We start from the raw sequence: 25,067 nt of genomic DNA, 5'->3' as shown, positions 1-25,067 counted from the left end.
ATACAAACAACTTAATTAGATACGCTGTTCCCTTTTTGACTTCCATGAATATGATCCTGCATTTCATATTCATCATTTTATCTTGCTGAATAAATCAAGAATGTCACCAGAAAATCATTTATTTAGTCTATTATCAACCTCGTACAAACTGATGAAGCAATTTTGCTTGACATAAGTGAAACCTAAGTGAATAAATTTTACAGTAAATTAAGAGTATTTGGCTGTATAAACTGCGAGTGCCATATTCTGTTTTATTTTAGGACTTGAATTAATAAATACTGGTGGGAAATCCTCTTGGCATCTCATCAGTGCTATTTGGAAGACCCTTTTTGAAGTCGTTCTAACCTCGAGATGTAGGTCTCTTCATGAACTCGCAGTTTCTCTGTGAAGTCGGCCTGTTGAACACACAAGAATTTGTACATCCATAAAAACGCCAAACTGATCCAGGGTGGAGATTACAGTTAGATGAGTGAATCTCAGGGTGGGGGTCATATTTCAGCCCAAAAGCTAAAGAAAAAATCTATTTTGCTTCAAAAAGTGAAGCCTATTAGACTATTACAGTTTTTTTGCATTGTGACATTATTTTCATGACATTTTAGTACATCTGCCCCCATAAATCTCATTATAGTAATGAAAAACATCTCAATAGTATAAAAAAAAAAAATTAAATGACAGATAACGTCTCGGTTACGTATGTAACCCTCGTTCCCTGAAGGAGGGAACGGAGACGTACGTCAGTAGTGACCGACGAATCGGGATATCGCTAGAGAGCCCTATCAGCTTCGAGTGAACTACAACAGGCCAATGAAGTTGGCGTGCGATATTTGCATAATGCGCACCGCCCCCGCCAGGTGGTATAAATAGGGGAGCAGATGCAATCGCACTCTGTTTTTCGCTGAGGAGACAACCTAGTCTGCACTACAGCGAGGGTACAGCAACTGTGGCGACGGGACGTACGTCTCCGTTCCCTCCTTCAGGGAACGAGGGTTACATACGTAACCGAGACGTTCCCTTTCAGTCGGTCACGTTCGACGTACGTCAGTAGTGACCGACGAATTGGGATCCCAAATAAAGCGCCACAGTATGAACCCCTTCCAGTGCCCAGCGCAAGCTCTAGCCACCCGGCGCACCAGTGGGACGGGGAAGGGGGCGAGCTTACGCCGAGAGAGTCTACTGCTGTTCCGATATACCCACTAAGTAAACTAGACTACACTGGGGAAGCGAACCCGTAGGGGACGCTGCGGAGACCACTACCCACCTGTAGGGGAGGAATTTACGTGGAGAGTACACATATGGACTGGCCGAGGGCAGTACGCATATGGAGTCCCTGGGATGGCTCCACCTGGGTAGGGGGGAGACTCATCTGACAGGTGACAGCAGAGCTGGCTCTGCTAGGGAAAGACACGGGCTCGCCGTAGGGAGTTGACCGTGGACAAATACACACATGGGACCGCTCACGTGGAGGGGTCACGACATGTGGAACCCAGCCAAACGTCAACGTCGGTGACGGAGGTTTGGCCTGGCATCAGACACTCCGCAATGTCCGAGCCGAAGGGGGAGGCGGAGGAACTCGACAGGGTTCGCCAAGCGGGGAACTCGACTGGAGTAAAAAGGATGCACGTATCCGGCCCAGGGGGCGGGAGTGGCATTGCAAGCCGACACTAGAACGGGCTCTTCGCGTCTACCGGCTGGTGGAAGCGAGTACACGGGAAGATACCGGTTCTACACGAAGGCTATAGAATCTAGCGAACGTGTTAGGTGTCGCCCAGCCCGCAGCTCTACAGATATCTGTCAGCGAGGAGCCGTGCGCCAGCGCCCAGGAAGAGGCCACTCCTCTGGTGTAGTGGGCTCTCAACCTGAGCGGGCAAGGCACGCCCTGGGACTCATACGCCAGGGCGATGGCGTCCACTATCCAGTGGGCCATCCTCTGCTTGGAGACAGCCTTTCCCTTCTGCTGGCCTCCGTAACAGACAAAGAGCTGATCTGAGGTCCTAAAGCTTCGCGTTCTGTCCACGTACAGGCGCAGAGCGTGGACGGGAGAGAGCAAAGCTAGGGCTGGGTCTGCCTCCTCCGAAGGCAGCGCTTGCAGGTTCACTACCTGATCTCGAAAGGGAGTGGTAGGAACCTTGGGCACATATCCAGGCCGGGGTCTCAGGATAACGTGAGAGTCACCGGGCCCGAATTCCAGGCACGATTCGTCAACCGAAAATGCGTGCAGGTCCCCTACCCTCTTGAGCGAGGCCAATGCAACCAGGAGGACGGTCTTTAGGACAGTACTTTTAACTCGACTGATTGCAAAGGCTCGAAGGGACGACCCCGGAGAGATGTAAGAACCAGGGTCAGATCCCAAGAGGGTACAGAGGGGGGCCAGGGAGGATTAGTCTCCTCGCCCCCCTCAAGAACCTGACGATCAGATCGTGCTTCCCTAGCGATTTACCATCAACTGCATAGTGATGTGCGGCGACAGCGGCAACATACACCTTGAGGGTGGAGGGAGACAGCCTTCGCTCCAGGCCCTCTTGCAGAAAGGAAAGCATGGTTCTGACCGAACATGATCGGGGGTCCTCTCGCTCTGGTTGAGAGGAACACCATTCGACGAATAGGTTCCACTTCAGCGCATAGAGGTTCCTCGTAGAAGGAGCTCTAGCGGAAGTGATGGTGTCTGCGACCGCTTGCGGGAGATCACTCAGAACCTCCGCGTCCCGTCCAGGGACCACACATGGAGTTTCCACAGGTGGGGACGCGGGTGCCAGAGGGTGCCCCGTCTCTGAGTCAGGAGGTCCTTCCTCAGAGGAATGGGCCAGGGAGGTGCTGTCGCGAGGAGCGTAAGGTCCGAGAACCAGGTCCGAGTGGGCCAGTATGGAGCCACTAACAAGACCTGCTCCTCGTCCTCCCTGACTTTGCACAGGAGCTGTGCGAGAAGGCTCACTGGGGGAAACGCATATTTGCGTAGGCCCCGGGGCCAGCTGATTGCCAGGGCATCCATGCCGAGCGTGCCGCCGGTCAGGGAATAGAACTGGCAGTGGGCAGTCTCCGGGAGGCGAACAGATCTATCTGTGCCTCGCCAAAGCGCTGCCAGATCAGCTGGACCACCTGGGGACGGAGTCGCCATTCGCCCGGAAGCGGAGGCTGCCGTGAGAGCTCGTCGGCTGCACGGTTGAGCACGCCTGGGGCGTGAATGGCACGAAGCGACCTCAGATGCTTCTGACTCCATAGCAAGAGATGGCGGGCGAGTTGCGACATACGGCGGGAGCGTAGACCACCCTGATGGTTGATGTACGCAACGGCCGCAGTGTTGTCCGAGCGGACCAGTACGTGCTTGTCTGTCAACAGCTCCTGGAAGCGGCCCAGTGCAAGACGTACTGCTAGCAACTCGAGGCAATTGATATGCCAATGCAGTTGGGGCCCCGTCCACAGACCCGATGCTGCATGCCCGTTGTACATGGCCCCCCACACCGTGGCAGAGGCATCTGTGTGGACCACAGCATGCCTGGACACTTGTTCGAGGGGAACTCCAGCCCGCAGGAACGAAGAGTCTGACCACTTGGTGAGGGTGCGACAGCAGTTCGGTGTCACGGGGACACGGAACGTACCGCGCTGCCACGCCCATCTCGGGACCCGGCCGCGGAGCCAGTGTTGAAGCGGCCTCATATGAAGCAATCCGAGCGGCATGACTGCGGCTGCGGATGCCATATGCCCCAGGAGCCTCTGAAAGAGTTTCAGTGGGGCCGCCGTCCTGCGCTTGAGCGTACTCAGGCAGGTCAACACTGACTGGACGCGCTCCTCGGAGAGGCGCGCGGTCCAGGCGACCGAATCCAGTTCCCTACTGAGATAAGAGATCCTCTGCCCGGGGGAAGAGTTTGCTCTTGTCCCAGTTGACCCGAAGACCCAACCGACTGAGGTGAGCTAACACCATGTCCCCGTGTTCGCACAACTGCTCCCACGAGCTGGCCAGGATGAGCCAGTCGTCGAGGTAGTTGAGATGCGAACGCCCTGTTCCTTGAGCGGAACAATGGCCGCCTCCGCAACCTTCGTAAAGACGCGGGGCGACAGGGCCAGCCCGAAGGGTAGGACTTTGTACTGATATGCCCGACCCTCGAACGCAAACCGTAGGAGTCTGTGACGAGGCAGAATCGAGACATGAAAGTACGCGTCCTTCAGGTCGATCGCTGCAAACCAATCCTGGGGACGGATGCATTTGAAAATGCACTTCTGCATAAGCATCTTGAACGGCAGCCTGAGAAGGGACCGATTCAGGACACGCAGATCCAGGATTGGCCGTAGCCCACCGCCCTTCTTGGGTACAATGAAGTAGGGGCTGGAGAACCCTGACATCAAATCGGCTGGAGGGACCGGCTCGACTGCATCCTTCGCCAGGAGGACAGCAATCTCCGCCCAGAGAACAGGTGCATTGTCCAGGGACACACGAGTGTAATGGACACCCCTGAACACCGGGGGACGCCGGGCGAACTGAATCGCATAGCCGAGTCTGATGGTACAAATGAGCCAGCGGGACGGGCTGGAAAGCGCTAGCCAGGCTTCCAGACACCGAACCAGCGGGACCAAATGGACCACAGACGTACCGGGCGTGGGGCAGCGAGGTAGAGTGCTGGACCCGACTCGGACGGCATAGCGGCCCGTAGTGTGGTCAGACTCTGCAAGGTGGCAGTGTGAATGGGAGACGGCACATGGGAGGCGGCCTCAACCAACACACTGGGACCTGCTGGCGAAGTGAGAGGGGGCTGAGAGTGGCGAGGTGGGGCCTCGCGCACTGCCAGCCGCGCCCTCTTGGGACCTGGAGGGTCAGAAAACAGTTCTACTCCGTGGGCACCGCTGGTCTCCGGAGAGCCAGCGGCGGAACAAACCAAAATTCTCCACCCGGCCCTCCTCCGGGGAGGGAGCGATGCGGGCATCGTCTCCCGAAGAACTGTTTACCTCAGCTCCAGGTCACCAGTTTCTCCAGGACCGCTTCTCGCTAGCCAAGTGGCTTGGCTGCGGGCTGGATTTTAGGCCAGCTTGTGAGATGAGAGCATCGAGAAAGCGTACTTAGACGATGACACACCTCTGCAAGGCTAGCCAGGGGTGTTTCCGGACCACCATGGTAGACATTGTCTGGCCAGGGGCCTGCGCTATGACTTGCATCATGCGTAGCTCAACCCCGACTCAGAACTACCCATATGCAATGAGTGCTTTGGCCTTCCACAGACTTGCCGGGGGCCAAGACCCATGCAGGGCAGAGGTGGTGTGCCCGTAGCACTGCCACCCCACCACAGAGGGTAGTGAGAGAGAAAAAACTTAATGCAGATATGACCCTTTTGGTGTTCCATATTTGGCACCAAGAAAGGCTTCTAAACTGCCAAGTTTTTCATGCACGTCCAGGCTAAGACAGGGGGCGGGGCAAGGCGAGTACGCGTCACACCACGCCCCCAGGGGCCCGGGAAAGCATGGTCGTTAACTCTGAATCTGATTCAGCATGAGCACATCACAACCGTGGGACGCTCAGCCTCATCTTCATGTCCAGAGCCCAACAACCCTCTCTCCAATGTAGCAGTCGACATCTGATCCTCTGCTGGAGCCCTGACTAAGATGCTAGGTCCCCCATGAGAAGGACCAGCAATCCACCCAGAAGCTACCAGCCATGTGAGAGAGTGAACGTGGTCGTCTAACTGAACGACACACGGCGCTGAGCGCCGACGTGGCCATGTTTTTACCAAACATAAACCACCCACGAACACAGTCACAGCATGTTTGCGATGCGCTAGAGGAGTGGGGGGCCCACGGAGATTGGCTCGGCAGGTAATGCCCCACTGTGATCCTCTGGTCACCCTGGCTTATTCACCAAAAGTAGTACTTTTCTGATTCAGAAAGAGAAACTAGATCGGGGAATAGGTGAGGGGACTCCACCTCGTTTGAGGCACTCGAGTCTCGACCACGCATCTAAAGCGCCGAACAACGCGCTGGGTTGCCATGGCAACGCGCGCTGTCAGCCGGCAGCTCGACGGCACACGGCGCGCTGAGCGCTCAAGCCCTTACGAGAAAGGCAAGACGAACAACGCGCCGACGTGGGCATGCTCTCTTTTTTTACAAGAGAATATGAACCACCCACAAACACAGTCTCAGCACGCTAAGCAGACATGAGAGAAAGTGATTGTGGCCGTCAGTGAGGATAGGAAACGACCGCCTCCAGAAACGCACAGACAGAATGACGTCTTGAAAAAGACGCAGTGTCTGTCTGTGAAGCTCTTTTAGAAGCTCTTGTTCTTTGTGCCGAAGCACACAGGGAACAGCCGCGATGTGACTGCAGGTACACTTTTCACTCCCTGAGTCACACACACAGAGGAACCGGCCCAAATCGCAAACCAACGGGGCAAATAATGCTGTGAAAACAGCAGTTGAGAGCTGTATAACAGCTCGAGAAGCTCACTCTGGGAAGCTCGCGGCCTCGCTGTAAGGTGCCATAAAGCCAGCACTGTAGAACAAAAGCTCTTCAAAGGCTTGCGAAGTCACTCTCAGACTAACAGCAGGAACACACAGGTTGGCTCCGAAGCGAAAGACAGAGTGCGATTGCATCTGCTCCCCTATTTATACCACCTGGCGGGGGCGGTGCGCATTATGCAAATATCGCACGCCAACTTCATTGGCCTGTTGTAGTTCACTCGAAGCTGATAGGGCTCTCTAGCGATATCCCGATTCGTCGGTCACTACTGACGTACGTCGAACGTGACCGACTGAAAGGGAATGTAGTATTTTATTTTATGGCATTTAATTGGTGCCAATTTCACCAATTAAAAAAAAAAAAAAAAAAAAAAAGAATGGTCCTAAAAGTAGGCTTGATTGTTTTTATACTAAATTCCACTTATTATAGTAGTATATTTTATAGTATTTTATTTCATGGCCTTTAATTGGTGCTGATTTCACACAAAAAAATATTGTATATATTATTACGTCATTAGTATTATTGTATTTTATAAAACGGTTAGTTACTGTCCTTGATTCTGATTGGTCAATAGCTGTGTTTTATTCACGATAACCCAATGGTTCTGTGTATCACTACACAAAACCTTTAGCAACCACTCTTAGCAACGTAAACTGTTTGTTCTCAATTGATATTGTTCATTGAAGCTTACTGTATTATGTAAAAAATTCTCAGAGTATTGTGAGAAAGAGATCGATTGAACGAGTTTATTACCTGTATTCAGATTTAGCATTTTCCTTCAGGTCAGTCCTATGTTCATAATAAAAAATATGTTTAAATGTCCACTGCAATATCTTGTCCTTTTAACAGTTAAGGGGTTTTCCCGTGACTGACAGCGCTAGTCAAAGCATTTGTCAGTTGTGTCTTGTTCCGTGTTCACAATTCAGTCTTTTCAATATAAAAATCTTCGCTACTGACTGACACACTCATAAAGACAGTCTTTCCTGCCATCTAATGGCGTAATAATGTAACTTCTGTTGCTGTTCACGGTCAGGGGCTATTTTGTCCGGCGGAAGGAAGGCTTTTAGTGATTTTACAGCACAGCCTCTCGTACCTTATTGCTTACATATATTATTCTATTACAGTAATGATAATCACCTTTGGGAAGAATGAAACTAAATTAATAAATAAATTCTCATGAATAAAATGCCCAGAAAATATTACAGAAATGAGAACACATGATATCAAAATTAAAATAAAATAAACAAAACAAAATAATGGTCCTAAGAATAGGCTTGATTGTTTTTATACTAAATTCCACTCATTGTAGTAGTAAATTTAATAGTATTTTATTTTATGGATATTTATTGGTGTTGATTTTATGAAAAAAATTATTGTATAGATTAGATTTTTATTGTTATAGTATTATTGTATTGTACATAATATTATTGTATTACAGTAATGATAATCACATTTGAGAAGAATATAAATAAATAAATAAATAAATAAATAAATTCATAAACAAATCCTAAAGAATAAAATGACCAGCAAATATTAGGGAATTGAGAACATATAATGTCACAATGTAAAAAAAAAAAAAAAAAAAAAATGCAATTGGTCCTAAAAATAGGTTTGATTGTTTTTATACTAAATTCCACTTATGATACTAGTATAATTTATAGTGTTTTATTTTATGGCATCTAATTGGTGCTGATTTCATATATATATATATATATATATATATATATTACCTTTGAGAATAATGGGTATTACAAAATAGATAAATAAACCCCCATGAATAAAATACACAGCAAATATTACAGGAAAGAAAATACATAATGTCACAGTGTAAAAACAAAAACATAACAGTCCTAAAACAGTCCTACTAACAGTCCTACTAACTAAATCCAATTTATTTTTCCTTCTTGATCTTGTGATGAAAAGTTTGTGACATTCATTGACTCACTGTAAAACAATCTATTGTACTTGTGCATATTTGTACGCAATGTTCAAGCTTTAAATAAAAATACACAACACATTTTGTACAGTGAAGTTCCCCGATGAGCACAAAGGCATATTGAATGCCTCTGGTTCACATCTGGAATGGTAATGTTATTGGTAAGGAAGTCATTCTCAGTAATTCCAGCATTTGTAATTTTCAGTGTTTCTACCATATTAGGTATGATGAGATCCACAGAGTCATGGCATTCCTGGGAACTTTTGAAACAAGAATAATATTCAAGGAAAAAAAAGCAAACGGAAAGGAATAAATATGGATGTAGCAAACACTTCAAACTCAATGTGGATGGCTGTGATATTAAGCATGCTTCACAGTGACTTCATACGCTCCCCTGAGCCATACTGGTTACAATTAGCATAGAAAAAAACAACACAATAGAATCTATTGAAGCAGCAAGATTTTTACCAATCATTTTACATGAGGTTATATTTAGCAAAGTGATATATGTAATTGACCTTCTTCTGACATTAAAAGGAGAGGAAAAGCCCAGGAGAATTGATGGAAATAGCGACGGCTCTACAGCGTATCACTCAGATGTAAGATGCACACACAAGCCACTACAAATGGGCTCTCAAATTACAGAGCGTTTGCCATTTGAAATAAAGGCTTGTCACACAGACGACAAAGGTCTTCATGGAACATGGCAGGAGAATTGAATGACCCCCATAATCATTAATCCCATCAAAGTGAAAAATTACTTATGTCTTTCTAGCCCCTCCTGTTCAGGTCTTGACGGCACGGCCCACGGCAACCTTTGCCGTCTCAAACCTCCCAAACATTTGGCGTGTAAAAACTTGTGATAGAGATGACACAATTTAGCAATCTCCCTGGTTGTTTTGTGCAATCGTGGCAGTCACGGTAATTCAATTCCACCTTAAGTCTAGCATAAAATTAATCACGATATCTGCCAGCAGCTGTCTAATGTACTTTAGGTTATGCAGAGAATACCAATGATATTAAACAGGAGAGCGTTATTCAGGTTTTAATTTAGGATTCTTTTTTCTTGGCATAATCACACTGTGGGTGGAGGTTTGTGGGAGTACATGAGCGGAACCATGATATTTTCAAAAATGCTGTTTCGATACATAGTCTGTTACTCATTATTTGCCTTTTAAGATGTGTTATTAATGCTATCTGTGATATTCCTGCCCTCAAGCCATGAATGTAATTCTTGTGGAAACTGACTCATGCGAAATGAAAAACGATTTTTTTTTCTCTCTCTCTCTCTCTGTGTATTGGTAGTAATCAGTATATTATTTCTGATAAACAGGCTGTTGTTATAAAAGGCTACTCGGAAGGCTTGTTATTTGCTCAAGGGTGTATACCTGCAGTTTTGCTAACATCTCCTGGGTCATTTCCCTCAACACCTCTTGAACATCTTCCACACTGAAGCCCATGTGATCCTCGGGACTTTCTTCCAGCTCAGCTTTTCCAGGTTCTTCCATATTCTCCTTGTGAGATTCCTCCGTGCCCTATAAGGTCAAGAAATAGTTCACCCTAGGGCTGGACGATTATGGCCTAAAATCAAAACCTCGATTAATTGAACATTTTACCTCGATTACAATTAATGAACGATTATTTTGTTTCTGTTTTTTTTTTTTTTGCCCTCATAGTTCACTGACAAGGTTTGTACTGTAAATATGATTGACTATTAAAGGTGGGATATTTTTTCCTATTAAAAGAGTGATCTGACATAACAGCTCACTTTCTGCAGTTATTTTATCTATGGTTTGTAACATTTCTTACAGATTTCTGCTCGTTGTAAATCAGATAAAGATAAATTATCACAGTACCAGTATGTAATAAGAGCGATTGTGTGTGTGAATTAGTCATACTGTCTCTCTATTAATTGTGAAGCTGTGGGTTGTAAATAGTTCCTTCAAAATCAGAAAAATATATTCTATAATAAGTTTTGAGTTTCTAAGCTACTTTAGTGATAAATCACAGGACAGCGATGACAACTAGTTTCTACGTTCCTCTATGTGCGCGCGATCTTCACGTTTTGCGCAGCTACTTGTTTGTATGAGTGTTCGTACCACAGTGCAGCTGTGCGAGCATGGTAGCTCGAAATAATATCGTCTAAAATCGCTTGAATGTCCAAACTGGCAAATCTTAAAAGTTAAGTGAAGACGCAAGGCTCACCGCTCACGCGCCATCACTATGTGTTGAACCGGCGTTCGCCCGTGTTGCTTTTATGCCACTGACTGGACGAGGCGGAGTCACGTGGCTACAAACGCGGTAGTTTGTTTTTAAGGGGGAAGTATTAACAGGATTAAAAAAACGAAATAACCAACTGGGTTAGAGGTTCTGAATTTCTGTTTCGATTACTTTTCGATTAATCGTCCAGTCCTAGTTCACCCATTAATAAAAATGTTGTCGTTATTTATTCACCTTAATGTCATTCCAAACACAAAATATTTCATCCGTGCAGGAAACAGATTTTGTAAAGCATTATCATGCAGCACATTTAATTGAAATTTGTGCTGATGTTTAATTGACCCTTCGCCAGGAGTTTAATTGACAGGAGATCTAACCAATCATAATGCCAAATCCGCCATTTTGTCCAACAAAGCAGTTAGGGGAGTTAGCAGATTAACGTAGATGGACTTGAACATGAAAAATGGTGGCTGCGTCCGAAAACTGGAAAATGCTGCCTTCGGAGGACACATTTCAAGGTAGGAAGCCATCAAGGCACGTCCGAATCCAATGTTAGCTTCACTTCCTGTTTCCTGAGATACCTTCATCTGATCGATTTCTGAAGGCAGCATAGATGTATCCTTCGCTGCCTTTATATCCCACAATCCTGTGCGTCCATTCTGTGACTGTTTCCTGTGACTGAGTCAGCTTCCTAGGTTTTCGGATGCAGCCGGTGTGTACTGATGTCTTTCCGCGATTGAAACAACATTCCTTTTTCATTCATGTTTATTTGATGCTATAAATGAACTAGTAGGAAAAAATGATCGGTTCACGAGGCACTACAGCGATCGGTCATGACACATTAAAGAGCCACAAAATGGTATTTATTGTTTAAATTTCTTTAAAATTTTGAAATTTGAGACTTTGTTTCATATCAAAAGTAACCTGCTCTGTCTTGTCTGTCAACGTGTTGTCAGTGTCCTTTTTGCTCTGCAATGTATTTTTCACTGCGTGAGAACATGATGTGTGGCGAGAGATCGGCATGGCTTGTCGGACGTAGCAACAGTAAAGGGGGCGGGTCTCTGCGAATGGTCATTTGTCATAAAAATTAACAAATTATTAGTTTTGTTCGTGTCACTTAAAAAAGCCTAATGTATGCCCAATACGTTGTTTTTTTTACTTGAATTCGTATATAATATAATAAAAAATTATAATAAAATAGGCCCAAATGATTTACTTTAATGCTGTGAAAATTAATATAATATAATAAAAAGTACTGTAAAACAATTAATCCCATCCAAAATAATACTGTGTATTTATTATGTATATGTAAATACACACACATGCATGTATAAAATATTATATATATACATATATATATATATAAATATACATACACGTAAATATTTCTTAAATAAATTCATGTATGTGTATGTATTTATATATACATAATAAATATACACAGCACACACATATATTATGTGAACACAAACTTTTATTTTGGATGCGATTAATCATTTGACAGCATAATCTGATTAAACCCGGAAACATTCATTACATATGAAGGACAACCGTGTTTATTTATATTCTTTGGCAAAATGTGATACAAATTATACTGCACAATTATTGCTTTATCAAATAATTGCGATTAGATTGAAAACCCACGACCAGATTATTAATCAGTAATCATGACAGGCCTATATATAGTGTAAATATTGTATGGAAAAGAGCAGCATAAAGATAATCAAAATTCTCCTTTTGTGTCTCTATAAAAACAGCATGTAGGTTTAAAACGATATGAGGGTGAATAAATAATAAATGGCAGTTTTGGTTTATCCTTTTAGTCGCTTTCTCCACATGTGGCTTTTTGCAGATAACTGGTGGTGGCAAAACCAGGTTAATGATTACAAGACAAAATTAATGAGTACAATGAAAATCAAAATAGGTAAAAGTTTAGGTTTTGACCTTATTTTAAAATATATGGCGTATAATGATACATTAAATACTGAGCCTATTAGTTATTAACATTAAAAGCAATTTATTTTTCTTAGCTTTTAATGTAAAATTGCAGCAAAGAACTAATGAGGAAATTTATTGAGCATTCATGTAGGAAGGCAGAACTGAAATATCTTGTTTGGGAAAATCATAAAATAAGTAGTAGCACAGCACCTACATGTGGCCATTTTCTGAATAGCACACACTTTAGAATATGGCACACTGTGCAGATTCTGCGGTTGAGTTCCCACACCTTTTGACAAATGCGTTTTCCAGGATTTTTATTATTATAATTTGAATAAATAATAACAATTTTATAGAGACTGCACACACAAAGTGCAACTTCAAGCTTAAAATATTCTAAAATATGCAATATAGAGTATGCAACCAATTTACTCCAGCAATCTAACATATATGTCCAATAAAACATGTTAATAAAATATAACATGTTGGTTGGAACTTAATTCTAATATCAGTAATTGAGTGAAACATGAAAAGTGGGAATTACATATTAAGGGTTGAAAAGAAGGATTTGTAAGGTCAAAGGAAAGCTGGGCAACACTGACATAAATTCCCACGAAATTTACGATATTATTTATTTTCATGACTTCTTTCCAGTCCTGGAAATCCCTGATATTTCAAGATTTTCCAAGACTGTGGGAAAGTCGAATAGATAAATAGTCGAATAGATCTCTTTAAAGGCAAGTGTCATTTTTATGACATTTATATATACAGTAAATGCTAAATTCTTTTTTTTTTTTTCTATACTCAACTAATCATTAAAAATACATGAATACAGAAATAGCTGCAAAAGAAAATTCTCTCAGGGACTGACAAAAAAATGTAAAGATGGAAATTGAGCTATGATGTAATCCTCCTGCTATAATATATGATTCCCTCTGCTCAGTACAGTCTATGTTCTCCAGCTGTACAGCACTGTGTCTGTTAAGGAAAAAGGTTAGTCATACTTGGAAGCAGATTTGTGTTTCCTCTGAAAATGAGAAACATGTGAAACGCATCTTCTCTGAAAGGGTAATTCCAAGCAAAGACTGATCCACAAAAAGAATACAACATTTTACTGCGAGCCAAATACATTAGAACAGCTTTGGATAGCGCATTATTATAGGGCGGGAAAGACAACATTTTACCTTTTCAGGTGTTTGGACACGTGGGGGAGCCACATAATGGAAGTATAGATCAGCGGGCATGCCCTCTTCCAGCGGGGAGGCAAAGTCAGCTGGGATCAACTCAATGCATTTCTGAAATAAAAGACCCAACCTTTTAAAATCCATTAAAATCTTATTAAGGATTATTTCTTGCAACTTTAAGTAGGAAACTCTAGTCGACCGGTCTTTATTGCAAAATAAAACCAACAGAATCCTGAAACAAAGCAACAACTAATTAATCATAATGGTAACACTTTACAATAAGGTTCATTAGTTAAACATTAGTTAATGTATTAACTAACATAAACTATGAGCAATACATTTGTTACTGTATTTACTAATCTTCGTTAACATTAGTTAATGAAAATACAGTTGCTCATGTTAGTTCACAGTGCATTAACTAACATTAACAAGATTTTAATAATGTATTACTAAATGTTGAAATTAACATTAACAAAGATTAATAAATGCTGTATAAGTGCAGTTCATTATTAGTTCATGTTATCTAATGTAGTTAACTAATGTTAACTAATGAACTTTATTGTAAAGTGTTACCATAATAATAATTGATAATGAAAATAATCGACGGCGAATCTGATTAACGATTAATCGCGTCTGCACAATGTTCATGGAAAACATCAGTCGGTCACATCAATTTAAAGTAGTGAATAACGCATTTGTGTGGACAAAATTCATCTAACAGCCGAGGACAGAGAGTGAGCTCCTGCGGATAGGTTCATGTCCCAAATATGAGAATGTGTTATATTAAGATTTTTGAGACACGCTTTCCTCAGTGCATAATTTACATTTTATGGTTGAATCCTTATTTGCAAATGTTAGAAAGTCACAGACTGTTTCCATTTTGCATAAAGGCTCGTTTCCGTTATCTAAAGTCATAAAACTTCACAGACTTCAGTGAACAAGCACCAGTAAGCGCATGCGTCATAAACATAAATCTATGTTTAAAAATCTAAATGTAACACAAGTAAGAGCAGTAACAGGAAGGCACTACTAAAATGGAGTAAATATAATAGGGTTATGTTCAGATGAGTGAATGTGTGTTCCTCTTACCTCGCAGTTAACATTTAGGGTACATTTACATGTACTAAAAATGAAAAAGTTTTCCCTTTACGTGTTTGCATACAGACGACAATGTTGTCAAAATGATCCCTGTTCACATGGATCCGTGAAAACGACTAAAAACGTTGTATTATTCATGGCAGGCCAGTAGTTGGCGATCTCACTTAGTAAAGAAAAACTATGTGACTATAGAATGAAAACGTAATACGCATGCACATGACGCCTCCGTTTTCTCTGTTTTTGTAGTTTACACGGGGACGATAACAGTATCGTTTTCAAAAACTTGTACTTTGAAACCCGTTTTCAAAAGCTTGCGTTTTCAGGCCCCCCAAATCACTGTTTTCGGGTAAATGAACGGCCAAAACGCATAATACGTTTTCAGTTTTTAGCTGGTAATTTTTCTTTATTATCACTTTTAATTTAGTGATTTTAACTTCTACTTTCAAATGATAAGTTATCAGTTTTTGCACATAATGTTTAATTGCACATAGCCTATATAGATACATTCACTATATTTGTTTTCATTGGTTTCAAATTGCACATTGTTGGATGACATTGAATAAGGATGTGTAATAACAATTCTGTAAGTAATTGATTAAAATGTATCTTTTCCCCCATCCGATTAATCAATTATTTGAAGAAATAATCGCAAGATTAATCGATTATCAAAATAATTGCAAGTTGCTGCCCTAAAGCAGAGTGTTCTTGTTGTGGTAAATAAAGAAATGGCCATTAAATTTTGAAATTATGTTCAGATATTCAGATTCACATATTTCCTAAAATTCAAAAGGGTTAGTTCACCAAAAAATGACAATTCTGTTATTAATTACTCACCCTCCAAACCCGTAAGACTTTCGTTCATCTTCGGAACACAAATTAAGAAATTTTTAATAAAATCTGAGACTTGATTGCTTTATATGATGAACAGATCAGGTTGTTTAAATTAGGCTTTTATTCACATATAAACATTGATCAGCGAACAGAAACAGAAGCTGCTTGACACACAAGAACAAACCTCTTACGGAAGCTCCTACGTGCTGCGTAACCTCATTGGAATGAACCTCATTGGTTCTCGCAAGCGTCAATCAAACTTGCTTGAGCTTCCATTTACCACAACTGATGTGTGAGTTGATCAATGTTTATATGTGAATAAAAGCCTAAATTCAATCTGTTCATCATATAAAGTGATCGTGTCTCTTCAGAAAATGTGGACTAAACCGCTCAATTCATATGGATTAGTTTTACAACCTCTTTATGAACTTTTTGAAGCATCAAAGTTTCAGTTACATAGCAGTCAATGGAGGGACAGAAAGCTCTCCCATTTCATCATGTTCCGAAGATGAACAAAAGTCTTACGGGTTTGGAACGACATGAGGGTGAGTAATTAATGACTGAATTTTCATTTTTGGGTGAACTAACCCTTTAATATTACTGTAATGTTGCAGCGCTAGGCAGATAGTTTTGTACATTGTAATAAACTACTTTTTTTTAATAGGGCTTATAAAATATACAGGTAAAATTCTAAAAAAATATTTTCAACTCTAATCATTATTTTACTTATTTATTTACCTGGTGAGTAGTACTAATAAGTGGTATAGTGTACAGTCTTCATTTTTTGTGGTGTATCTGAAAAGATTCAGGCCTGCATTAACAGCTGAGTTACATTTTCTCTTCATTTGGCTGGAACATTTTACTGTTCATTTGGCAGAAAGCCCTTCACCCAGAATTCAAAACTAGTACACTAACAAAAGCAAAGAGCCTTGTGGTTTGTATGCTGAACATAATTACTATTCCAAATTGAGGCAGGGGAGTATAACAATGCTCTTTCATTACTGCATTGTTTCCCATTATTCCCAATGACATGATTCATGCGTGTTCCATCTCAAGCAATAAACAAATTAACGTCAACAGTATCATATTAATAGGAGTAAAAATAGAATGCCTGCTGCAATTCATTGTCCTGTTTTGCTTTTGTTTTATTTGTAAAACATCTTGATTCAATAAACTGGTTCCAATTTGAAAGGAAAAAACAAGTACATTAATATTCAAAATGTGCTTTGAAGTCCCTTTCAAAACAAATAAAAATGGTTCTGTTACATGGTGTTCGGTGCCATTGTATCAGTGACCTACATTCTGTTTTTGATGTTCATTGTAAGATGCTCAACTGCAGCTATCATTATTTGTATGCTACAGCATAAAGCACCATTCAGACGCTAAACAAATCTGAGCCTTGATGTTTGATGTAATCTAGTCTTCCAATGTTACAAATCTCTGATATACAGATGTACCGTGCACACAGAAATATTGATGTAAATGGAATAAAATGATTCATTATATTCTCCTGGCTTAACATTTTGAAAGTGTACTTAGAGTGTGATCATTACGTGTTAATTATGGATGAGCAAATCAGATGGGAGGCAGATTTTCCACTCAAGCTGAAATTCAGAGAGAGAAACGTCAACCCATGTTATTGACCAACCGCTGTTATTGACCAATCCAATTGTATGGACGATGGTATATTGCATGTAGGTCTTTTACTTGTGCTTCTGTTAAGGTCACTTACAAAGCACAAAGTCCACTACAAAGGGAGTTATTCTCTATATCAGTAAGCACTGTTTATTAACTCCCTGAAACGCTGTAGTCTTGAGTTTTCTTCCAGGAATGATCATGTGACGCTATTCCTCATTCAAATAATTCCCACCTGAGGCATATGCAAAAAAGGTGCAAGGCCTAGTTGAGTTGCATTAGACATGTGTTGACACTCGCATTATGGTAAGGGGTGTGACATTTTCGAAACACGCTCAAAGCCGTTGACCAATCACAACACACTGGTCCAGCCGACCAATCTGAGCACATACGCTTTTTGGAAGGAGGGGCTTTATAGAAACAGAAACTAAACAGAGCAGACAAACTGAGAAGAGACAGAACAGATGGACTAGGAAGAAAGGTGCAGCAATATAAATAATGCAATAATGTAATGTACGTTGATCAGCGAACGTACATTGAGCTCTAGTATGCTTGCTTGATGCGCAAGAACCAATAAGGTTCATTCGCATGTCAAGCAAGTACGGTTAAGCTTCTGTTTACCATATTTAATTTTGTATGTATTATGTATATTAGCTGATCAATGATTATATAGGAGTAAAAGCCTAAATTAAATCTGTTCGTCATATAAAGCGTTCGTTTCTCTTCGAAAGACGATTAAACAGCTTGATTCACATGGATTATGAACATTTTGAAGAGTCTGAGTTTTGGGTGAACAGACCTTCAATGGACACAAAGTTCTCAAATTTCATTAAAAATACATTCATTTGTGTTTCAAAGGTGAACAATAGTCTTATGGGTTTGGAAAGACATGAGAGTAAGTAATTGATGACAGAATTTTAATTTTTGGGTGAACTAACCCTTTAACTAATACCTTGCTCCTGCTTGCTCATAATAAAATTTAGTTTTCTTAGTCCATTTCATTCAACTTTCTCAAGTCAGGGATAGACAAAAATCAGAAGATCTCAGATAAAGTGCCTACTGCTCTATTCTTTCATATAGAAAGTCATGGTGAACTTTCTAGAGCCAGGGGGAAAGGAGAGGTACTAGGAAGAGGGGGGCTCATAGATGGGCAAGGAGAGAAGTCTCGGTGTCCTACATGCTCTTTCTTTGAAATCTTCTCTCCAGATTAGTTTGTTTATTGTTTTAGTGTATTTATCAGGAAATTCAGCTTTAAGTATTTCCCGCAATGGAGGATAATGTGGTGGAGGAGACATGTATGAACATGAACAGTGCTCTGAGGAAATTACTCTATAGAGTCTACTCTATAGAGTCTATCAATACACAGGTGGCAGAATTTCAAACTTTATATGGGAGCCGGTCTAAATTATGTAATGTGAATCTGGAGCTAAAGCAGATTTTATTTTACAATGTAATAACTGAAGTTACACAGAAGTTACATAGTTACATGCGTAAAAAGAAGTTGCTCAAAAACTATTTTGGACAAATATTTGTATGTACTAACTTCATTTTTTTATTGATAAGAGGCTTCAATACACTGCAGACAGTACGCAGACTTTTGTGAGAAAACAGCCGATTACTTTATGAATAGATATGACGTGAGTCACTGCACAGTTCACTGATTATACAACATAGACCACAAATATATACAGTGGAATGTGAAAACAATTTACCAAGATCTGAACATGACTGAACTGGTGTATGAGACAAAACAAAGCAATCATGTTGATTTTGCATCACTGTTGTGTCGAACCCGTTTTTTCTGGCTTTAAAAAAACATTCAAACTGACAGGAATTTATAGTGACTAAGTGACATGAAGCCTTTTATTTTCAATAAGAAATTATGATTTTAGGCAATGAGCAATGACATAATGCTGTGACTACTGGACGGTGATCCATCTGATACAGTTGGATTAGTAGAAATGCCAATTAGCAACCGACAGCACAGAGACTCGTGAAGCTCCTGTGATTTCATTGCTGTCATTATGAATGAGGATTCAGCTTCTGTTCTGTGAGCAGCTGTAATCCAGTGTGACTGATAACAATTTGATTATCAAACTGAAGAAACATGAAAGGTCAGCCTCTGTTTTTATGGGTTACTTGCCTTCTGACTCTCTCACATAACCACTTCATGACTTTTGACAATCGGCATGAAGTTTAGTTCACTTTGTAGCTTATTTTGCCGGTAAAAATGTATGAAAGCAGAAAAAAATTTCAATAAGCAACATCTAATCATTGAAGGAGTAGTTAAACCAAAAATGAAAATATATTATTATTGTCGCACTGCACTGTGTTGTGTAATCCACAAACGATCGAAATGCAGGATGAACGGGATATGAGAAACTTTAATGAACATGGAGAAATCAACAAACAACTACACATTAAACATCAACGATAACTCAGACGACACCGAACAAAGAACTGAGAGAAACTGGGCTTATATACACAGGTAAGGTAATCAACAAAACAAGGAACAGGTGCGAAACTGAATCAGAAACCATATCGAAAAATAATGAACGAGAACTCAGTGACAGGGAACACAGGATAGCTAAACAGAACAGAACATGACATCCGTACACTACATCCCCCTCCCAGCATTCTTGTGCCACAAAGTCCAACAGAGGGAGGGAGGTAGGGAGTTCCAGAGGAGGACAAGGGGCAGGAGACAGATGAGACTGTGAAGGATGGTTGGAATAGCCAGGGAGGAGACAGAGGAAGTAGCCAGTGAGCAACCCAGACAGAGGGACTTCCGATGGAGCTGGAACCGTGTGAAGTAAAGACCCAGGCGGAGCAGGGGAGATGAAGACCCAGGGCGACAGTGCTGGACTGGAGAGCCCAGGCAGAACTGTAGGCTGTGGGACCAAGGTGGGGACAGGGGCTTGGCAGACCAGAGTGGAGCCAGTGGGAGCAAGGACAATGGTGGAGCCGGACAAAATGAAGAAGCCAGTAGAGCCAAAGCAGAGAAGGGTCAAGGCTTAGCCGATGGCCCGGAAGTCCAAGGCGCAACCAGGGTGATAACTGACCAAGGCAGAGCCAGATGGACAAAGGAGCCCGGCGAAGCCTGAGGAATGACGGACCATGGTGGAGCCGAGGGAGCATGGAACCAAGGTGGAGATGATGGGTCGACAGGCCAAGGTGGAGTCCAGGGGAACCTCACACCAAGGTGGAGCTTGTGACCGGGAAGCCCAAGGCAGATCCAAGTGCAGAAGAGAGCCAGCAGAGACTGGGCCGCAGATTTGGATGGACTCAGCCGAGGAGGAGGGAGTGGGAGGCTGGGCGGAACCAACGGCAACAAAGGAGACATGGAGCTAGATGGAACCAGCAGTGATTGGAGATTTTAGGGAATGATGTCATCCAAATCATCATACTATTCCTTGAGTATAGGGCACAGCTCACCCTCAGTGGTGGTAGTATGGACAAGACTCCACTCCATGCATTCAAACTCCACTAACACTCCCTCTGAGGTGAACAGAGATACCGGCTCACACACCTGGTCAGACTCTGCAGGCTTGGGTTCAGGGTCTGCATTGGGCTGTGGTTCGTTGTCCAAACACATAGAGGGTGCAGGTTCAGGCTCCTGGATGAACACTGGCTCAGGCTCGAGCTCTTGGATAACCATAAGGGCTGGCTCACACACCTGGTTAGACTGGGTCTGTGGCGGGCGTGTGGATGTATTGGATGAATTTCATGAACCTTTTCATAGCTCCTAGAACTATTGGCTGAAGTACCCAGATTTTACAATGTTCGCACCGCAGGAACTAGGAACGATTTTAGTTCTAGGAACTCCTTTTGGGGGAACTAAATTAGCTCCTACTTCAGAATAGGGTCTAAACCAGCACTATAGGAACAATCAGTGGCATAAGTTTACGCTGATTGGTCAAATGCATGTCAAACACCGCCACCCGGCATTTTTAAAAAGCTGTGTAAACATATTTACTTCACGAACATGGAAAACAGCGATAACAGCATTTACCTGTTGTCTGCTGGGTTGTGTTCTTTTCTCTGCCTCGATGATATGTAATACTGAAAGTTGTCATAGGAGATTTCATGTCTCAGACCCACTTTTTGCTCTTTCATTTGCGTACATTATGTGTTTACATTCCATCTCCATTTTCACGAAACCCACGACGCACAACAAACACATAACAAAGCTCCAATCACGGCGTCTTCTATCCATTAGCGTTTGTAAATGCCGCGCTTAAAGACGCCGCTGTCGGCCGCTTCACAGTTCCTATTCCCGGTGCAAATGCAACCAGGAACATGGCCCTGAGGGAGAAATTAATAATAATTTCTAATACTAATAATCTTAGTAGCTAGTTCTTATAACTTAATTCCTAGAACTATTTGGTGTGAAAGCCTCTAATCAGAAACCATAGCAACAAATAATGAACGAGAACTCAGGTAAAACAGTGACAGGGAACAAAGGATAGCTAAACAGAACAAAACATGACTGTTACAGTTATTTATTCACCATAATGTTGTTTCAAACCTGTTTGATATTGTTTCTTCTGAAAGATTTTTTTAATTAAAAAAAAAAGTAGAGGAATGTTCAAAATAATGAAAGTGAATAGCAAACAGGGACTGTCAAGCTCCAAAAATGACAGAAAGTATCATAAAACTATCATAAAAATAGTCCATACCACTTGTGCGATATATTACAAGCTTTGTGTGAGGAACAGATTAAATTGTTTATTTGTACATTTATGCATTTAGCAGATGCTTTTATTCAAAGCGACTTACAACAGAGTTGGTATTTATATTTACTGAAATTCCAACTGAACGTTCCCTTCTTCCGTATCAGGGGGAAAGGAGAGGGAGTAGGGAAAGGGGGCCTCATATGGGCAAAGGGAGAAGTTTGGGCAAGTCTTGTGAAAATTCTTATGTTCAGTTATCTGGAAATTCCACCTTACACCACAAAGGTTTCCCACGATGAAGGATAACAGCATGGAGGAGACATGTATGGACAGTCCTCTGTATCATAAAACTATCATAAAAGTATACCATATGATTTGTGTGATATATTCCAAAAATAAGCTAAAAAAAATTAAATTGAAGTTTACGTTTACATTTATGCATTTGGCAGATGCTTTTATCGCAAAGCTACTTACAGCAGAGGAATAGCTGGTATTTACTATACTGAAAATCCAACTGAACGTTCCCTTCCACCGTAGCTATCAAATCTCATTTGAGCAATTTGATTATGCACATATTAAAATTTTATGCATTGTAGTGCATAACGAGACACAACAGAACCAATGACATAACTGACATAAAACTTGGTGTAATACATTTTGACACATTCAGATTAGGAATGACATGAGAGTGAGTAAATGATGATTCACTTTTGAACTATGATTTGACATGTTTACATGTTATCTTACCTCTATTTTCAGGAGTTGCTCCTCTCTTCTATGATTAAACAGTAATTCATATAGTCGGTAGTGCTGGAAAAGACTGTTTAATGTATACACATAGAGAAGAATACATGAGATGACATGCACTGTCAAAACTGTTGACAATATTCAATCCCTTGATGTGCCAGCAGTTTCTAATTGTGTAATTATGGTCAATGATTAGGTGTTTGACAATAATCCCAACTCTTATTGCTATGAGTATGTCTCAAATTGCAATACTGCATTAAAATTCAGATGATGTACTATGAATAATAACTCTTTTAAAAACAGAAAAACATTTATATTTTAAATGAACATGCTCAGTAAAGGAGATGGACCATCACTAACAAGCAGTCTGAATTTAGGTCTTGTAAATGGAGCGTTACTGAGGCTTTCAAGCAGAGAAATCAATCATGCTCAGGTATAATACACATATTGCGTGTCATTTTTCAACACTGTGCATCAGTGTTTCTTACATTGCACTTTTTGCTTTCTAAAAGACAGATGATTTCCTTGCAGCTTGTTATTCGCCACTGTAGTCTGCATGCTTTACAATCCGCTGCTGTATGAATTATGCATAACATTAATTATGAAGGCCATAAAAGGAATATATTTTGCTTGTTGCCGGCTGTCTAATGGCCAAGCAGCATCTTGCATCAATTAATAATGTGCGACGGGTTGAGAATGACCTAATCCATATTCAACAGTTAAACACGTGCACTTAAACATAATCAGTGTATTTAGGAGGAGTGTACTTAAAGGATGGATGTGACATTGTGAGACAAACCTGGTCTTGAAGTAATCTGTGATAGCTTTGATTTGATCTGTGTTGAACAAAAAACTGGCTTTAGCTTCAGTTGATGGGGACTTTCTTGTGGCAAGCACTGTTTGGGTAAATGCCTTGAAATTATCAGCAAACGATGCCTGTTTGTCTGAAATAAAACGCAACAGGCATTGTGTTTATTTGCACTCACTCTTTGTGAATGGTTCTCTAAAATAATTATGTAAATGAGTTACAAGATCTGTACTATGCTTTGTGAATTCACTCCATGTTCTCAATCAGTGCTGATCTGAGCGGATTTTTAAAAATATAGCAGACCTAAAGCAAAAACTGTGGTTGAATTTTAAACTAAACAAAACTTTATTTCAGAGAACGCCACTTACTTTTTACGTTGTCGAGTAGTTGCTGCAAAAGTGCCATGATAAATGAGATTTGCTGAGAAGTGAAGTTCATCTCTTTGGCCCACCAAAATCCATTGACAAAATATTCCAACAATGCAGCTTCTTTCAAACATGTCTGGTGCTTTTTGAAGTTCAGTATATCCTCAAACTGTCTGAAAATGCAAGACAATACAATATATCATAAAAGTCATATCATGAAATTAGATACTAAAAATATATTGTGTGAATATAATGAGATTTACTAACTGACAAATGATGATATTGTTGTCAAAAGAGCTGCGACACACTTTGAAATGCTTAATTTTTGTGATGATCACAGTACACTTACAACTGCACTTGGTCCACAGGCAGGTTGAGGAGGATATTTATTTGGTCAAGCTTCAGAGCTTCCCACTGAGGAAAAGATATCTTCATTTCCTAAAATATGAAGATAATATGAAGATAGTTAATTTCCCTTGATATTTTATTATATTTCACTTTCGTGATATTTTACAGTATATCAGTTATGAATTTAGTACTTTTGCAGACACTCCGAAAATCAGCTGTAAAAACATTGCATGCAAAGAAAAAGCTCCTAACAAACTTTCAACCGCAATTACATCTAAATCTACTGTTTCATGATAGTATCTTGCGCATTATTTACAACTACTTTTGAATTTAATATTATATTTGACGTTAATTATACTTGTTGAGATTAAGATAAGAAACATACCATCATGAAATATGACCATGTAAGGGGGAAACGTTTAATTTTTGACACTGACTTTCATTATAGATCGGTTGTTATGCATATATTGCTATGACAATGAATCAAAGTTTAATTACCTTTTTAAGCATTAATATACAATGTCAAATGTTTGTGAATGTTATTAATACATGTTTTAATGTATTGGTTTGCTTTCTGTTTAGATTAGCAGGGATCTTTTTCAAAGTTGTAATCTACAGATCATACCTCATTTTATCATAGGCCTATAGCAATCGTGTAAACACCAGTGAGTGACTAGACTAAATCCATACAGACGGAGCCTAGTTTACGTACACTGATCCGAGCATCATCTTTATCTGCTTCTTCTCCTCTCTTTATATTTTCTGAGTTTTCAGGGACTCTGCCACTCTCTCGTGATCTCTCTCTTCCAGACATGTTGGCTGTATACTGTTGCTCTGGAAACAGCAGT

The 25,067-nt window shown here is 41.1% G+C and overlaps 1 protein-coding gene across 2 annotated transcripts; it reads right to left on the bottom strand.

Annotated features, from left to right (window-relative positions):
* Positions 1-31: 31 nt before the first annotated feature.
* Positions 32-25,067, bottom strand: cabcoco1 (ciliary associated calcium binding coiled-coil 1). 2 transcript variants are annotated; one of them, XM_051915507.1, is made up of 8 exons: positions 24,932-25,067; positions 24,221-24,309; positions 23,875-24,044; positions 23,498-23,642; positions 22,699-22,771; positions 13,715-13,825; positions 9,761-9,907; positions 32-395 (listed from the first exon to the last, which is right to left on the bottom strand). In XM_051915507.1, the coding sequence occupies exons 1-8, from the start codon at positions 25,031-25,033 to the stop codon at positions 312-314; spliced, it is 921 nt and encodes a 306-aa protein (XP_051771467.1). In that variant the 5' UTR covers positions 25,034-25,067; the 3' UTR covers positions 32-311. The 2 variants fall into 2 exon arrangements, with proteins under 2 accessions (XP_051771467.1, XP_051771468.1); XM_051915508.1 differs by having other exon boundaries at positions 24,845-24,991.

Source organism: Ctenopharyngodon idella, chromosome 12 (assembly GCF_019924925.1).
Source record: "Ctenopharyngodon idella isolate HZGC_01 chromosome 12, HZGC01, whole genome shotgun sequence".
Classification (NCBI taxonomy): domain Eukaryota; kingdom Metazoa; phylum Chordata; class Actinopteri; order Cypriniformes; family Xenocyprididae; genus Ctenopharyngodon; species Ctenopharyngodon idella.
This window is presented reverse-complemented; position numbering and strand designations above follow the sequence as displayed.